The sequence below is a fragment of the Vitis riparia genome, chromosome 19, assembly GCF_004353265.1.
Source record: "Vitis riparia cultivar Riparia Gloire de Montpellier isolate 1030 chromosome 19, EGFV_Vit.rip_1.0, whole genome shotgun sequence".
Taxonomy (NCBI): Eukaryota; Viridiplantae; Streptophyta; class Magnoliopsida; order Vitales; family Vitaceae; genus Vitis; species Vitis riparia.
This window is the reverse complement of record NC_048449.1, coordinates 1,627,701-1,644,562: the sequence shown is the minus strand read 5'-3', so window position 1 is coordinate 1,644,562 and position 16,862 is coordinate 1,627,701. Positions and strand designations below refer to the sequence as shown.

Below are 16,862 nucleotides of genomic sequence, written 5' to 3'. Positions count from 1 at the left end.
AAACTGTTGCAAACATGAAATTTTTGGGAAGAAGTACAAATAAAAGAGCGTAATTTCCCTTAACAATACAAAAAGTAATTTAGCTTCCTTAATAAGAGTAAAGGAAAAGGGTAAGTCATCCTCCATTGAAATCTTCTTCAACGCTAACAAAATTTTGGTTTTCTCTTATAACTAGCTTTCATGGCAAATTTTTGAACAAAGAGGTATATTCAGAGAATAATTTTTGTTCTTCCGCTCACTGAATTATTTGAAGAATTTCAACATCTTCACTATAGAAAAAAAATTTATATACTGTACAACTTGCAACTTGCATCAGTCTTAAACCCCATCCTCTCCTTGCTATAAATCTTAGTGGCCTGCTTGGCTCTAGCCCAAGGCACATCAACAAGTGAGAGTGTAGCCAAGATGTCTTGTTCTCCCCCTTCATTCACACTCTCATTTATCTTCCTATCCTTCATTTCTATCTCTTCTTTCACTGTTCATGCTTCTGTTCCCTTAAAGAACACTTTCAAGTATGTCAATGAAGGCGGATTCGGGCCTTATATCGTCGAGTATGGTGGAGACTGTTGAGGCCTCGCGTCCTTGGCGATCCACGTAGTTGCCAAATGGATGAACACACGATCTCAATCAACACAGGTTCTTGACTCAACTGTTCCTGCAAAAGGCATCCGGACCGGGTGTCCGGACACACCCTCCGATGGTTTTGTTAGCCATGGAAAGAGAGATAAATCAGCTGGCTTTTTACTAGGTATCGCGAGCTTACCTTCCTCTTTGCAACTGTAGATAAGAAGGAAAGAAAATGAAAGGAAAATAAGGATATGCTTAAGCAAGATAGATATTTTATTTTCTTCCCATACTTTTCACAATAAATCAAGTACATTCCTTACTTTATACTTTTTTTATTTTTTATTTATTTATAATTTTCTAGTATTTTCTATGGGTTGAATTAGGGGTAGTGTTATACAAGCAAAATTGGAATTGTGAAGATGAGAAAAGTGGGAGAAAAGACTGAAATGGAGAATAGGATGAGAAATGAGAATATGAATGGAGAGGGAGAAAAGATATCTTGGTTGTCTATTACTTTAGATGTATCTTGTTGTGTTGTTGTTTGATGATCGGACTTGTTTTTATTGTGAAAAATTGATTTGTGAAAATCAGAGTCGTTATATATATATTTTTGTTTATTTTAAAAATAAAAAATAAAAAATAAAACCCTAAGATAACTCCTTATTGAAGGAAAAATATGCTTACAAAGAATTGAGTTCAAATCTATGATCACGTTACTTATTGGAAAAGTATTATGTACAAGAATAATACGTCTTTAATTATCAAGTAAACCTCCACTTATAGAAGGTAAAGAAGTAATCTATATTCATTGAATTATCTTTCTAGTTTAATTAATATGAAAGAATATCAATATTAGATTTTCTTGCAACAATATTTCATCATTCTCTTCTCATTAATTTATCTGTCCATGTGAAGGAGCATATTATTGTAATCCCTGTAAGCAACTTTGATCGGTAAATGAAAACAAAGATATATGTTGGTTGCCATCTTTTTTTATATATTGCAATTTAGACAAAGTTAATCGACTTTTGTGTTCAAAAGCTAGCACAAAGTAATATCATATATATTGTTATGGAGAGTGGGGGAGACCAATAATCAGAGACAGGCTGGAGGCATGGAACTAGCATATAGTAATATACATATGGTCTTCATTGATAAGTATATATATAGAGTCTAAGAAGATGAATTAGTATACCAAATGAAGATATATCCATGCTTAATTTTAAGCATCTGCTTCAAATGTAATGAAGTCAGTCCTTTTTCGCAGTAAATGATCAGATCAGAGCCAGGTTTTGGACCCAATTTGAGACTGTGATATGCTGTTTAGGTAGTATTAATTTTAATATGATTACCTTAGTTTTCATGAGGGACGACACCAATGTTCTTGTCCTTTTACAGGGATCAAATGTTGGTGTGATGAAAATTTTGTGAAAAATATTCAAAATCCGAATGAACCTTTTGTAAACAAAATTCCAATAATTTTGTTTAGAAATTAAGTATTGCCACTCTTAAATCTTTGAATTTTGGGCTAAAGCCTCTTGATAGTTGGAGGACTTTGTCTATGCGAGTCATTGGTTTTTCAATTGTTGATAGTTTGTTGCAGATGATTTTGAATTTTCTAATGTATATATTCTTCAAACGACAATGATCTCTTAGTCAAGGTATACAAGTTGTTCTTCAATTGTGCTTCATTTTCCTGGATGTTATTAGGCAATAATTGGTTTTGAAATGAGCACCAAACTTGACAAATTGTATCACATCGATTAAGGAGACCGTCAATATTGTTGATCCAATCATCATAGTTATGATTTGTGACCTTAGAGAGCCCATAATCTCTTTTGTTTGGTTTTCAAAATTGATGAGATGTCGGGAGAGGCCAAGGCTACCAATCAAGGGAAGCATTTGGCTTCCTTATTAAAGGAGACATTTGATGAATTTAGTTTGATTTAGACTAGGCTAACACATTTGTGGGTGAGGTGCATTTTTGTAGCTTCAATGTTGAGATTGATTAAGATTGATTCTTCCTTAATACACATGATTATTGAGATAATTAACACCATGCAAATGATTAAATTGACTATAAAAGGTGGGACTTTGTTGATTATGTTTAACTGATTCTCTATATAATTATAGGGATTGAACTTTGTTTTAGCTTATAATTATAAGTCAACCCTAGTTAGAAACTTGTGTATTTCGAATTTTTTCTTTATTTATATAAGAGATAAAAATAAATAAATTTAAAACACATGTAATAATAATTTATTAATTTTAAATCTAATTAATTTCTTTTTCATGTTTTCTTTTTTCTCATTTTTTGCTCCTTATTTTCTTAGTTTTTATTTGAATAATAGAAAATACTAGAAAAGGAAAAAATAATAAATTATTAATTTTCTTTTATTTTATTTTCTTCATTTGTTTTCATGTCACAGATCGAGTTCAAATCTTATCCACAGTGGTACAATAACTTCTGCTCCCGCACCAAGTGAATGGCAAAACACAGTAGCCCAAAGGAAAACACAAAAGACAGATTCATGGGTGGTGGTTTTTGACTTGATCACATCTCTTCTATATATGGCCCAAGGTTATAAGAGATTTGTCATATGTACTAAAGGCACACAATGAAAGTGGATGAGGTATCTGTCATCCCAGAGGAATAATGCCAATTGAAATAATGGAGGGTAGATGAGGTGGTCAGAACAAGCTGATCATGAGCACCTTGTATTGGTCACCATGTTCACAAGAGGCTTCACTTCTTCAATTTCCCACATAAAGCTGACTCTTTACACAGTAATTACGTGGTCGTGCCACAGTTCAATCCCGCTCAAATTGGGTTCAAAATTGGCGGCCTCAGTTCTTCCCAAAGGGGTTACTTCTGACAGTACACCTCAAGGCGCAAACCCATGCTCAAAGGGGTTGGATATATCATATATGCAGACTCGTATCCATGTCTAGATACATTACGTATGAGAGAATGAGTTATTTAATTTCCTTATCTTCCTTCTGCCACAATATTAACTGCTAGCTGCTTTGAGTGTTCAAAGCCACCAATGAAGACCGGATCTCTAGGGGCCAAACAACGGATTTTTTTTTTTTTTATAAAAGTACGGTAATTTTAAAAAATAATTGTTAAATTTTGTAGTAAGAAAAATAATTTCAAATTTATATTAGTTTTTGTAAGATACGAAGGAAGGATGCTTATTTTTTTTATAAAGTTGGAAATTGTCTCTTGAAAAAACGATTTTTACCGGGATATATATATATATATATATATATATATATATATATATATATATATATATATATATATATGTGGACCCCGTATTTCGGCTCATGCGTTTCCCACTCGATGGCGAGCTCGATTTTAATTTGAAAGATTGATTTTGTTGGTTAAAAATGACTTGGAGTCGCCACTTATTTTTGTTTTATTTTTAAAAGGGTAAACAAAATAAGAAAGAAAAAACCCTAAGTGCGACTCCTGGTTTGGAAAAGGCGATCTGTGAAAAACCGGATCGGGTTCGGGGGTCAGGTTACTTATCGGGAAGGTACGGTAGAGACCGTAGCACCCCTCTAAGTCCCTAAAGTCGGGTCTCTACTAATAAAATGAAGCAATCATGGCAATCAACGAGAAAGTCAATGGATACCCGCCTAAATCATGCACAATATAAGAATCAAAACACGCAATAGACAACGATTAGAGGGAAAATGGGTACATACCTGGGCCACGAGCCACCATGCGCTATCAATAGAGGGGGTTAGTACACCATATAGAGCACAAAACATATCACATGCATCACTAAACAGGGATTAAAATTGTTCGAAGGAAAGCTGGATTTCTGAAATTCATTTGAAAATTTATTTAAAAAATTGGAGCTTTAAAATTTATCTGAAAATTGGATTCGCAGAAATTAGATGTAAGAATGGGAATTTTAGAAATTAAATTTGAAAGAGATTGGGATTTTGAGGGATTATTCGAAAGTTCGGGATCTTTGAGGAAAACTAAGTTGCGAAAATCGGGGCTTTGGGAATTAAATTTTGAAAGAAAACAGAATTGTGAGTTATTTTGAGAAGTAGAGATTATGGGAGTCGATTTATAAAAAGTTGGCAATCCTGAAAATCGTTTGAAGGCAAAATTTATAGAAATAATGAATAAAACAATAGTGACAATGATAATGATAAGTAGCGGGATAAATACGGGAATTAGAGCACGAGAAACTGAAAATGAAGTTCGGAGATAGGACAATTAGAATTTCGAATAGCTAAACTTAGGAATCGGAATTTTGGAGAATTAGACTTTAATCATTGAAATTTATAAGAGAAATAAATGGGTAAGTATGGAATAATGTTACTAATTAATCAAAACGATATTTAGACGGATGAATAATGAATAGTGGGATTTTGAAAATTAATTTCGAAAGTCAGGCCTTTGAATAATTGAACTCTAATTGTTGGAATTTTTAGAAGAAAGAAACGAGTAAAAGTGGAATTTATAATAATGATAACGAAGATGATATTTAAATGAATAAAAATGAATGATGGAAAATTTTTTAGTCTAAAGGTTAAATTTGGAAATCCGGTTTTGAGGAGTTGAATTTTAATGATTGAAATAGATAAATGAACAAATATGCAAACGAATAAAATAGTGGAATTTTTTTATAATTGAAAATTTGAATTTAGGGCGTTGGATTTTTAAAGGATTAGGCTTTGAATAAGTAGGTAGATACGAGATTATAATACTAATTAACGAGAATAATATTTAGGCGAATAATGGAATTTCTGGGATCGAAAATTGAATTAAGACAGGGGGTTTTCAAAAGATTGGACTTGGAATAGATATGGAATAACGATTCTAATGGGTGAGGATAAAATTTAGACGAATTATAGAATTTTTAGGATTGAAAAATTAAATTAAGACATGAGATTTTTGAAGAACTAGGTTTTAAATAAATAGATGAGTATGGGATAATAATCCTGATCGACGAAAATAAGATTCAAATGATTTACTGAGAAACTAAATTAAGACAGGGGATTTTTGAGGGATTAGACTTTGAACAACTAAATAAATATGGGATAATAATTCGATTTATGAAAATATGATTTAAACAAGTATTTGAGGAATTAAATTAAAAACGAGATTTTTGGAGGATTGGTATAGATAATTAAACGAATAATATAGGATAATAATTCTAGTTGATAAATGTGAGATTTAAAAGAGTATTTGAAGAACTAAATTAAAACATGTGAACTTGATTTTCTTGGACTTTGAATAAATAACCAATATGGGAATAATAATTCGAATTACGAAAATATGATTTGAGCAAATATTTTGAAATATTAAATTAAACCTAGGATTTTTGAGGGATTGACATGGATCCTATCATCTACACGAACTGGGCCTGGCTCTAACTCAAGCCCAAGTCCAATTTATTATTCACGAACTAGTCTCACAAATTCCGTGTTTTAGAATTATGAAGAATTCACTGTTGCTTATGTAAAATCAAGAAGATCAGAAGATTTTTTTTAGGAAATGAAATGGAATTAGAACTATTCGGGTGAAAACTGGATTCTTGGAGTTTATTGGAAAATTGGAGATTTTGAGAATTAAATTTAAAAGATTAGAGCTTCGGTAATTAAAATGAAATTCGCCAAAGAAAATGAGAAATGAACTTTAGAGAATTAAGCTGCAGGGACATAGATTTTGAAAGTTGAATTCGTAATAATAATAATAATAATAATAAGATCTTGAAGGTTGAATTAACAATAATAATAATAATAATAAGATTCGGAAAATTGAACAAATAATAATAATGACAATGATAATAATAATAATAATAGTAATAGTAATAATAATTAATAATAATAATAATAATAATAATAAATAATGATGATACCCGTTAATAATAATAGTAATAATAATAATAAATATGTATATATACACATATATATATATAATAATAACTAAGTAGACAACAAGTAAATAAATAATGAAATATAGAAAGTTTCCTTGAAGAACGGGACTTTGGGGGAAATTACTTGAAGAAATGGGAAAATGGGAATTATTTTTTTAAAAATAAGAATAATAATAATAATGAACAAACAAATCAAATGAATAACTAGGTAAATAGATAAAAGTAGAAAAACCACGTGACCAAAGTTTGCATGCCGAAGGTGGCCATGCAACTAAGAAAAAAAAAAGACATGTGAAGGTGGGTCCAGATTAAAAAGTCTTTGATTATGGCTTGGAGGTGAGTGAGTTGGGGTAAGTCTCATATCAGTTACAAGCCCGCCTCGGCCCACTACCGCGTCCAGCTCTCGTTGGACTAGATCCAATGTGTCGGGGCGGCCAGTGGACCTTGCAATGGCCCACTCTATGTCAGCATTATACCTCACCAAGTCCATCATGCTGAATGCGTCTACATGACGTTCAGAACCAGCGGGGCTTCAGGTCTCGTGCTCCTCCATGATAGTGCCCGGGACCGCATCAAACCAAGCATGGAGCCTCTTCATATTTTGTGAAGAATTCTGTTCCTGGCGTGCCCCTCTTGTAAGGGTCCATGGGTCAACGTTTGGGGACTTTGATGAGCGCCAAAGCAGGGGCTGCTTGCGAGTCTTGTGGTTGTCGTTTTCTTTATGATGAGGACGAGGCTGTGTGACTGAAGCTGAGGATCGAGCGTGGGCTTTCGAAGGACGGAGTGGCGGGTTGCAATGGTTTCATGCATAGATGAAGCGGAAGGTTGAGGGCAGCCGCAACAGGGTGTGGGAAATGGGTATGAAATGAGTGACGAGAACACAGAGATGGGCAAGTGAAGTATTTGGGTAGTGGATAAGGGTGGTGTAGAGAGAGAGTATAATGAACGAAGGATGAGATGGGTTAATGGATGACAAGGGGTATGAAGACTCTTGAGAGGATAGGAGGTGGATGAATGACCCCAATCATGCAAGACATCCAGTGCATTGAAAACGCTACAATCCACTTGCTTTGTAAGGGTAGGTGTATCGTTCAACAACTGAAGCAAGAGAGTCTTTGTTGAGGCATCCTGGCAGGAATAAATGGCTTTTAAAAGTGGGGTAATCCTGAGGACCAAAGATGAACGAGGGCAGCATATAGAAACTGTAGGAATCAGCAGCCTCATGGGTCATTGGGTTGTCAAACGGATAGCTGGTCACCACGTTTTCTAGGAAGAAATCAACGTCTCATGTCATGCTCATCAAAACTTGGTGTAACTACAAACTGACTCAAGTAGCTTCTCAGCAGGCGAGCAAAAAAAAGCATGCCCCGGGGCCTCAATCAACAAGAAACAAAGTGATAAAGAAAGGAAGCAAAACATGGGGACATAATATGAACCTAGCTCTATTTTATGGGTGATCAAAGGAGCTAGGGGCAAGTATCATAAACAAGGGACAGAAGCATGTTTTCTTTTATCCACATCAAGTTCATGAATGAAACCATGCGTCAAATATTTGCAGGGAAAGCCCAGGGAGCCAAAGAAGAAATAAACAGAGCATATATACACAAACAACTTTAGCATAACAAATCAGTAGTCCTTGATGTCCAAGACAAGCAACAGAGAGTGAAACGTACCTAGGAATCCAGAGACTTTCCTCTGTGTGACAGCAAAGGCGCCACCTCCTCTGTTTTCTCTCAGTCACCCTTCCTCTCAAGCAACCAGCCACGGAAAAAATCCCTCCTTTCCCCGTAGTCCCCTCCAGCTAAAACTCTCCTCTCTCCTGTTTCTATCTTCCCCCGGAAGCCATTACCAGCTCCACTATTCCTCACCTCAGCAGCATGGCCCTCTAATCACCAGCATGGCCCCTGTCAGCTTGACCTGCTACCCATCCCCTCTCTCTACTGGGGGTCCCCTACCCCTTCTAATAACATGATGAAAATTCAAAAAAAACAAACTCCCGGGTCCTCCCCACCAAAGGGGGTCTACAATATATATATATATATATATAAATTAACCACTTAGAAATCGTTTATTGAAAAGATAATTTCTAAAAAAAAACAAAATAATTTAAGTGGGAATCGTCTAGTGAAGAAACGATTTCTAAAAAAAAAAATTTAAGTAAATTGGAAATCGTCTTTTGAAGAGACGATTTCCCCCAAAAAAAAAAAAAAATACCACAATAGGAAATCGTCTCTTGATTTCCACCAAAAATTAAAAATAAAATAAAATATAATAAATATTTATCTATATTATTAACTATATATAATAAAAAGAAATAATACAATTTAATATAAATATATTATAAATCCAATTTGAAATTAAAAAATTAATTATACTCATACAGTTATTATAAAATTAATTAATTTTATTTGCTAAATTTAATATAAGATAAATAATATTTATCTATTATTTTTTTCTTTCACTTTGCAATTAAAAAAAACTATTATCAATTTATGTGAAAAAATGAGTTTAAAAAAATAAATTTGTTATTAATTTATTAAATAATTATTTACAAAATAAATAATTTTGTTTTGTTTTAATTTTTAAATTAATTTTATTATATAAATTTTAAGATTAAAAATATTAATCTTTAAGTTAAAATTTGTAGGAGAATTTAACTTTTGTATGACCTCCACTACACGTTTCATATCCCTAATTCCAATGCATTAGACTCATAACCCATATAGGAGAATCTTTTCTATTAACCTATTAATCCCCAATTCCAATGCATTAGACTCATAACCCATATAGGAGAATCTTACCTATTATCCTATTATACTTCATCACTTGCACTCAATTAATTTGAAGACCGTTTCCTACATTTATAGCTAGCCCATAGGAGAATCTTACCTATTGCATTCAACCAATTTGAAGACGTGTTGTCATTTCCACCAATTTAATACTTTACCAATTTGACCGTTTGAAACTCAAACGTTCACCCCCTATCCTACACACTACACTCATCCTACCTTTTTCCAACTTCTTTTACAATATAAATTACCTTCAAACTTCTTCATTCTCATTTTCACCTTCAAATTTCTTTATTCTCATTTCTCTCATCTATCCATATCCTTCATTCTTTTTGGGAGACTTCTTAGCATATCTCATTTCTTTTCTTTGATATTCACGCTGTTTATAAGGTAATATTTTTGTTTTATTTTTATTTCAAGTTATTTTGTAATGTATAGTTTTTATTATTATATAAGTTTTTAAATTTATTTGAATTATGTAATATTTGTTTGAATAATATTTATTGGAAATTCTTATTTTAAATAGATTAAATCATTCGAAAAAAATAAAAGTGTAGACCCCTCTTGGACTATGGGTTTTTTCTCAAACCTGAGATGAGTTGACAACTTGTTTTTGGGGTGGGGTCGGTTTTCGGAGGAGCCAAGCTGGGGACGCATGGCTAAGGATACCACCACCTTGCCATGATGGTGGTTGGGATGGAGACCTTTGGATTAACATGGAACAATAGAGTAGTTGGACGGAAATGGAGAGATATTTCTAGAGCTGCAAGAGGAGTTGTGAGAGAGGAGGAAAAAAACTCAGAAACCAGCTGGGGGGAGCTTTTTGGATGAAGATTTTTCGGGGAGCGAAAGCAGAGCATGAAGGAGTTTGAGAGAAAAAACGAAGAGCAAGAAAGTGGAGCAGGAGAGCCAAATGTAAAAATAAAAATAAAAATAAAAGTAGAAATAAAACTAAAATGTTATTTGATTTATTTAAATAGATATTTAAATGTATATAATATATATATATAAGTAATTGTATATAGTATAAAATAGTAACAGTGAGTATTAAATGTATATAATATATATTTAAATATTAAATATATATATATATGTAAATTTACATTTAAAATGTTATATTATATACATTTAAATATCCATTTTAGAAAAAAAAAGGATATAGTTGTAAAATGTTAGAATATATAATAAAAAAACGAATTTAGTAATATTTGTTAGTATTAAATTATTTGTTTGCATATAATATTATTTTAAAAAATATTAAAATATAAGAAATATAAATAGAACATTATCTGAAATTATGAATTTATCTTATATATATTTTTAAAATTAACATTAGTCTTAAATTGTTGAAAAAATTCTTGTAAGATATTGAGAGCTAAAAATAAAAATAAAAATAAAAGTAGAAATAAAACTAAAATGTTATTTGATTTATTGAAATGGATATTTTAATGTGTATATATATAAGTAATTGTGTATAATATAAAATAGTAATGGTGAGTATTAAAGGTATATAATATTTATTAAAATATTAAAATATTATATACATTTAAATATTCATTTTAAAAAAATAAAAGAAAGATATAATTGTAAAATGTTAGAATATATAATAAAATGAAATAAATAAATTTAGTAATGGTTGTTTGTATTAAATTATTTTTTACATATAATATTATTTAAAAAATATTAAAATATAAGAAATATAAGTAGAACATTATCCGAAATTATGAATTTATCTTATATATTTTATAAAAATTAATATTAGTCTTAAATTGTTGAAAAAATTCTTGTAAGATATTGAGAGCTAAAAATAAAAATATAAATAAAAGTTGAAATAAAACTAAAATATTATTTGATTTATTTAAATGGATATTTTAATATATATATATATATATATATATATATATATATATATATATATATATATATATATATATATCCATTTTAAAAAAAGAAAAGAAATATATAGTTGTAAAATGTTAGAATATATAATAAAATAAAATAAATAAATTTAGTAAAGGTTGTTAGTATTAAATTATTTTTTTGTATATAATATTATTAAAAAAGATTAAAATATAAGAAATATAAGTAGAACATTATCCGAAATTATGAATTTATCTTATATAATATGTAAATTTACATATTTAAAATGTCATATTATATACATTTAAATATCCATTTTAAAAAGAAAAGAAAGATATAGTAATGGACAATGCACCATAATATTAGTAAAATAGATTTGCAAAATACATATTGTATATAAATTATTATTATAAAATTTATTGATGATAATACTTTTTTGTTGATATTTTAAATAGGTTTGATAATAGACGGTTATACCACAGTGTTTTGTTATATTTCTTTGTTGATATTTTGAATAGGTTTAATAATGGACTGTTACACCACAATGTTGTGTTATACTAGGGGTGAAATTATTGATTATGAAATTATTTGCAAAATATTATTTCTTATATTAAATTTAGTAAATACAATTAATTAATTTTATAATATATATTTATAATAATTGTATGAATATAATTAATTTTTTAATTCCAAATTAGATTTATAATATATTTTTATATTAAATTGTATTATTTTCTTATAATATATAGATAATTAATTGTATTATAATATATATTAAAATTTATTTTATTTTTAATTTTTGGTGGAAATCATCTCTTCAAGAGACGATTTCCTATTGTGGTATTTTTTTTATTTTTATTTTTTGGGAAATCGTATCTTCAAGAGACTATTTCCACTAATTTTTTATTTTTTTATTTTTATTTTAAGAGACGATTTCCAATTCCAATTTTTTTTTTTGAAATCGTCTTTTCAACAGATGATTTTTGAGTTGTTAATTTTTGTTATATATATATATATATATATATATATATATATATATATATTGGTGGAAATCGTCTTTTCAATAGACGATTTCCAACTTCATAAAGAAAACAAACATCTTTCCCTCCTACCTGACAAAAACTACTGCAGATTTGGAATTATTTTTCCCACTACAGTAATTTAAGAATTATTTTTTAAAATTACCATACTCTTATAAAATATTACCTCCTATTTGGCAAAAACTACCGTAGATTTGGAATTATTTTTTCTACTACGATAATTTAAGAATTATTTTTTAAAATTACTGCACTCTTATAAAAAATCCGCCAAATAGAATTATTTTTTAAAATTACCGCACTCTTATAAAAAATCAGCCAAACAACATCCCTTTCAAGCACCTTCAAATTAATATTTACCATTGTGCTTGTATCATGCCATATGCAGGTGTAGAAATGTAACAACCCTATTGTCAGCCCCTTAGACCCTTGACTTAACCATGGAGGAATAGGCCTCACGGGTAGGCCTTGCACCCATGAAAGCCTAGGATGAAAACAGGGAAATCTTGGAGGTTTGGTGGTTCAAACTCCAGGAGCCATGTGAGGAGGCCGTGGGCGAGCCAGAAGCGCACCGTGGGCGAGCCAGACGTGCACCGTGTGCGCACTATGGGCAAGCCAGATGCGCATTGCGAACGGGCCAGATGTGCACCAAGGGCAAGCTAGATGCGCACCGCGCGCGCACACGGGTGAGCCAGATGCGCACCGCGAGCAGGCCAGACACGCACCGCGCCCGGGCGAGCCAGACATGTACCGCATGTGCACCAGATGGGCATCACGCATGCACCTGACTTAGGTGGTGCAGATGAAGGCTGACTTGGAATTTTAATTTATAATTAAAATTATATTCCATTATGCATCTTCAGAGAATCAATGAAAACGGTCCGTATTGCTCTTTAAGGGGAGGGAGAGGAGGAGGGGGGGGGGGTAGGTGACTCAAAGGAGGGAGCCACCAAGAGAAGCCTTGACCGCACCAATGGGGCACCATGGCACGTCCTTGGCGTGCCAAAGACACACGACACGACTCGAGCACGCACACATGGGCTCCACGACATGTGTGCTGTGCACCCCGTAGCCGCAATGGCACGGGACTTGGTGCGGCCTACCCCCTTCCCGCGCAGGCACGAGGGCGCCTAAGCCTTGTGCGGTGAGCCAGCTGATGAAACCATGGGCGCAATGCCATGGTTTGATGGCTCCAATAGTTGACTCACACCGAGATGCCTACGCATAGCATAGGGACGCAATGCCCTATGCACCAAGAAGGATTGGCCATGGGTGCAATGCCATGGCTCATTGCTGGGAAGCAAGCAACAAGCCCAAGCCATGGGCACCTAGACATGGCACGGGCTCAGACATCAGTGTGAGGAAGACACACTGATGCACTAGACGCTTGGTCAGAGGGGTGGTGCACGCTGCCTGACTCAAAGGGCCTTGATCAAAGACATGCTGATGGGCACCTGGTCACAAGAGGTGACTTACGGGGATGGGTCGACTTGTTAGGGGGACTCACCAGCAGCTTGGCTAGCAAGACCTGAAGGAGATGGCAGTGCAGCTAGCAAGTGGCAGCTAGCTCAAACAACTAGTGACCAAGTCAAACCGCCATTGACCTGTAGTTGGCTGAAGGATGATGGCTGGTGCAAGTGGGTGGCATGTGCAGGCCACTATCTGGGATGGTGGGTGGTTATGCAGGGCAGTTGAGGGCAGTTCTGGCCAGTTGCATGACCACCTACTTGGCTCCAAGATTTGAATTAAGGGAATTCAAATTTGTAACGGCAGATTGAGTCATTTAAATAGGGCTCCTGCAGCCTTGAAACAGAGAGTGAGAGTTGGGGAAAGGGTTCCTTCTCGTATGCATTGGGTGACTGCATTGTACTTTGGTTCCAGAAGCAATTTTGTCTTGTAAGAGTGATTAATACAAGTTGGGAAAGGTTTCCCGTAACCTCGTGTGTCCCTGTTGCTTGTTTATTTCTGTATTCTACTCTGTTCTTCTAAACGTTGAAAGGGACGGTTGGCTAAGGAAGGGTCCTTAGCACCGCACACTCGTGAAAAATTAAGTGAGATAACCAGGGGTGTGACACCTACCACCGACACTCTAAAGTACATTTTTTTCTGAATGCCAGTAAAATCATGTGACCTGATGACTTTATTAGAAGAAAAAAACACATGCAAAACGCAACTACCATAAAAAAAAAAACTGTTGCAAACATGAAATTTTTGGGAAGAAGTACAAATAAAAGAGCCTAATTTCCCTTAACAATACAAAAAGTAATTTAGCTTCCTCAATAAGAGTAAAGGAAAGGGTAAAGTCATCCTCCATTGAAATCTTCTTCAATGCTAACAAAATTTAGGTTTTCTCTTATAACTAGCTTTCATGGCAAATTTTTGAACAAAGAGGTAATTTTTGTTCTTCCGCTCACTGAATTATTTGAAGAATTTCAACATCTTCACTATAGAAAAAAAATTTATATACTGTACAACTCGCAACTTGCATCGGTCTTAAACCCCATCCTCTCCTTGCTATAAATCTCAGAGGCCTGCTTGGCTCTAGCCCAAGGCACATCAACAAGTAAGAGTGTAGCCAAGATGTCTTGTTCTCCCCCTTCATTCACACTCTCATTTATCTTCCTATCCTTCATTTCTATCTCTTCTTTCACTGTTCATGCTTCTGTTCCCTTAAAGAACACTTTCAAGTATGTCAATGAAGGCGGATTCGGGCCTTATATCGTCGAGTATGGTGGAGACTACCGCACCCTTCCGATCTTTGCTTCACCCTTCCAATTTTGTTTCTATAACACCACTCCTAATGCCTACACCCTTGCTTTAAGAATGGCGGTTCAGCGGACTGAGCCAATCTATCGTTGGGTGTGGGAGGCCAACCGAGGAAAACCAGTCGGAGAGAATGCAACACTAACCTTTGGCACAGATGGAAATCTTGTCTTAGCCCATGCAGATGGCCGAATTGCTTGGCAGACCGGCACAGCCAACAAGGGCGTGGTGGGGCTGAAACTGCTTTCAAATGGGAACTTGATTCTCCATGACTCTACAGGTAAATTTATTTGGCAGAGTTTCGATTATCCCACTGATGTCTTGCTGGTGGGTCAGTCCCTTCGGGTAGGGGGTGTAACCAAGCTTGTTAGCCGGGCATCTAAGGCAGACAACTCAGATGGGAAATATAGCTTGGTTATGGAACCCAAAAGATTGGCCATGTACTATAAGGGCAGCAACTCCCCAACCCCAATGCTCTATGCTACATCTTCAGTATGGTTTACTATTGATAAGGGTTCTCTACAGAATGTGACTCTGACCGGCTCTCTTGATGATCTTGGTTATGCTTATCATCTAAACTTGAACTACCATCTTTCCAACTCACCATATCCGACAGGGGGCGCCATTTTGGTTAGACCCAAGTACAATAGTACATCAACATTTCTTCGTCTTGATATGGATGGGAACATCAGATTGTATACGTATTTTGACAAGGTGGATTATCAGGGTTGGCAAGTGACCTACACTCTTTTTGATAGAGATTCAGGTGATGAGACTGAGTGCCAATTGCCAGAGCGATGTGGGAAGTTTGGCCTCTGTGAGGACAGCCAGTGTGTTGCTTGCCCATCACCAAAGGGCCTGATGGGGTGGAGCAAGGACTGTGCGCCATTGAAGTTATCTGGCTGTGGGGTGAATGATTTTCACTACTACAAACTTGAAGGGGTCGATCATTTCATGAGCAAGTACAGTGATGGAGATGGACCCATGAAGGAGAAGCAATGTGGGGATAAATGTAGCAAGGACTGTAAGTGTTTGGGCTACTTCTACCACACCCACACATCAAGGTGTTGGATCGCATATGACCTGAAAACCCTATCCAAAGTCCAGAATTCAACACACTTGGCTTATATAAAGGCACCAAATAAGTACTGAGCATAGCAGAGCTTTGTTGTTTGGGGTTAATCTTTGTTATGATGATGATGGATAAGGGGAAGTGGAAAAGATTAATGGTGAAGTTTCTTTTTCCCATCTCCTTCTTCCTTCTTTATGAGCATTGTAAGCTACTAATATAAGTAAATGTATTATGTTTGAAACTGTTATTTTCTTTTGATGGCATGGGTTGTTCTATTCATGAAAAAAAAGAAGAAAAAAGAAAGAAAGAAGATAAATCATAGAAATCGATGTACCATTTTGACTGTTGTCTTAATTTAGCCTATAAAATTTTATTTTTATTTTTATTTTTTTAGCTTAATGTCTCCTAAATGTCAAATAAGGTTTGTTTGTCACAAAAATAATTTTTGTGGAAGAAGCTCTTTTATCACATCTTCTCTTTTAATCACAAATTAATTTATGGTAAAAGCCGATATTAATTCCTCGTAATTAATACTTTTTTTTTATTTATAATTTTTGCAGTATCTTCCCCAGAGGGGAACAAGAAATACTTTTTATAAATGCTACAGTTTGTTGGATTTTTAATTTTCTTCTCCATGCATTGATCAGTGTCCCCATCAGAGGACAGAAGAATAGGCTACTATTTTGGTGCCCATCCCTTAAATCCCATGAAGAGCCAATAATACTGAGTGTAAAAAATAGTTTTTGAAAATTTTTCAAAAACTGTTATTTCAATATTTTGTGGAATAAAATTCTTTTTAAAAATTTAATATGTTTTTAATATTTTTAAATATGTTTTAAAAATTATTTTTATATTTACTATTTTTATT

The 16,862-nt window shown here is 33.7% G+C and overlaps 1 protein-coding gene across 1 annotated transcript; it reads left to right on the top strand.

The window, feature by feature from the left end:
- Positions 1 to 400: 400 nt before the first annotated feature.
- LOC117908600 (epidermis-specific secreted glycoprotein EP1-like) lies at positions 401 to 16,249 on the top strand. The gene is made up of 2 exons (XM_034822252.1): positions 401 to 556; positions 14,891 to 16,249. The coding sequence occupies exons 1-2, from the start codon at positions 406 to 408 to the stop codon at positions 16,072 to 16,074; spliced, it is 1,335 nt and encodes a 444-aa protein (XP_034678143.1). The 5' UTR covers positions 401 to 405; the 3' UTR covers positions 16,075 to 16,249.
- The last annotated feature ends 613 nt before the right edge of the window (positions 16,250 to 16,862 follow it).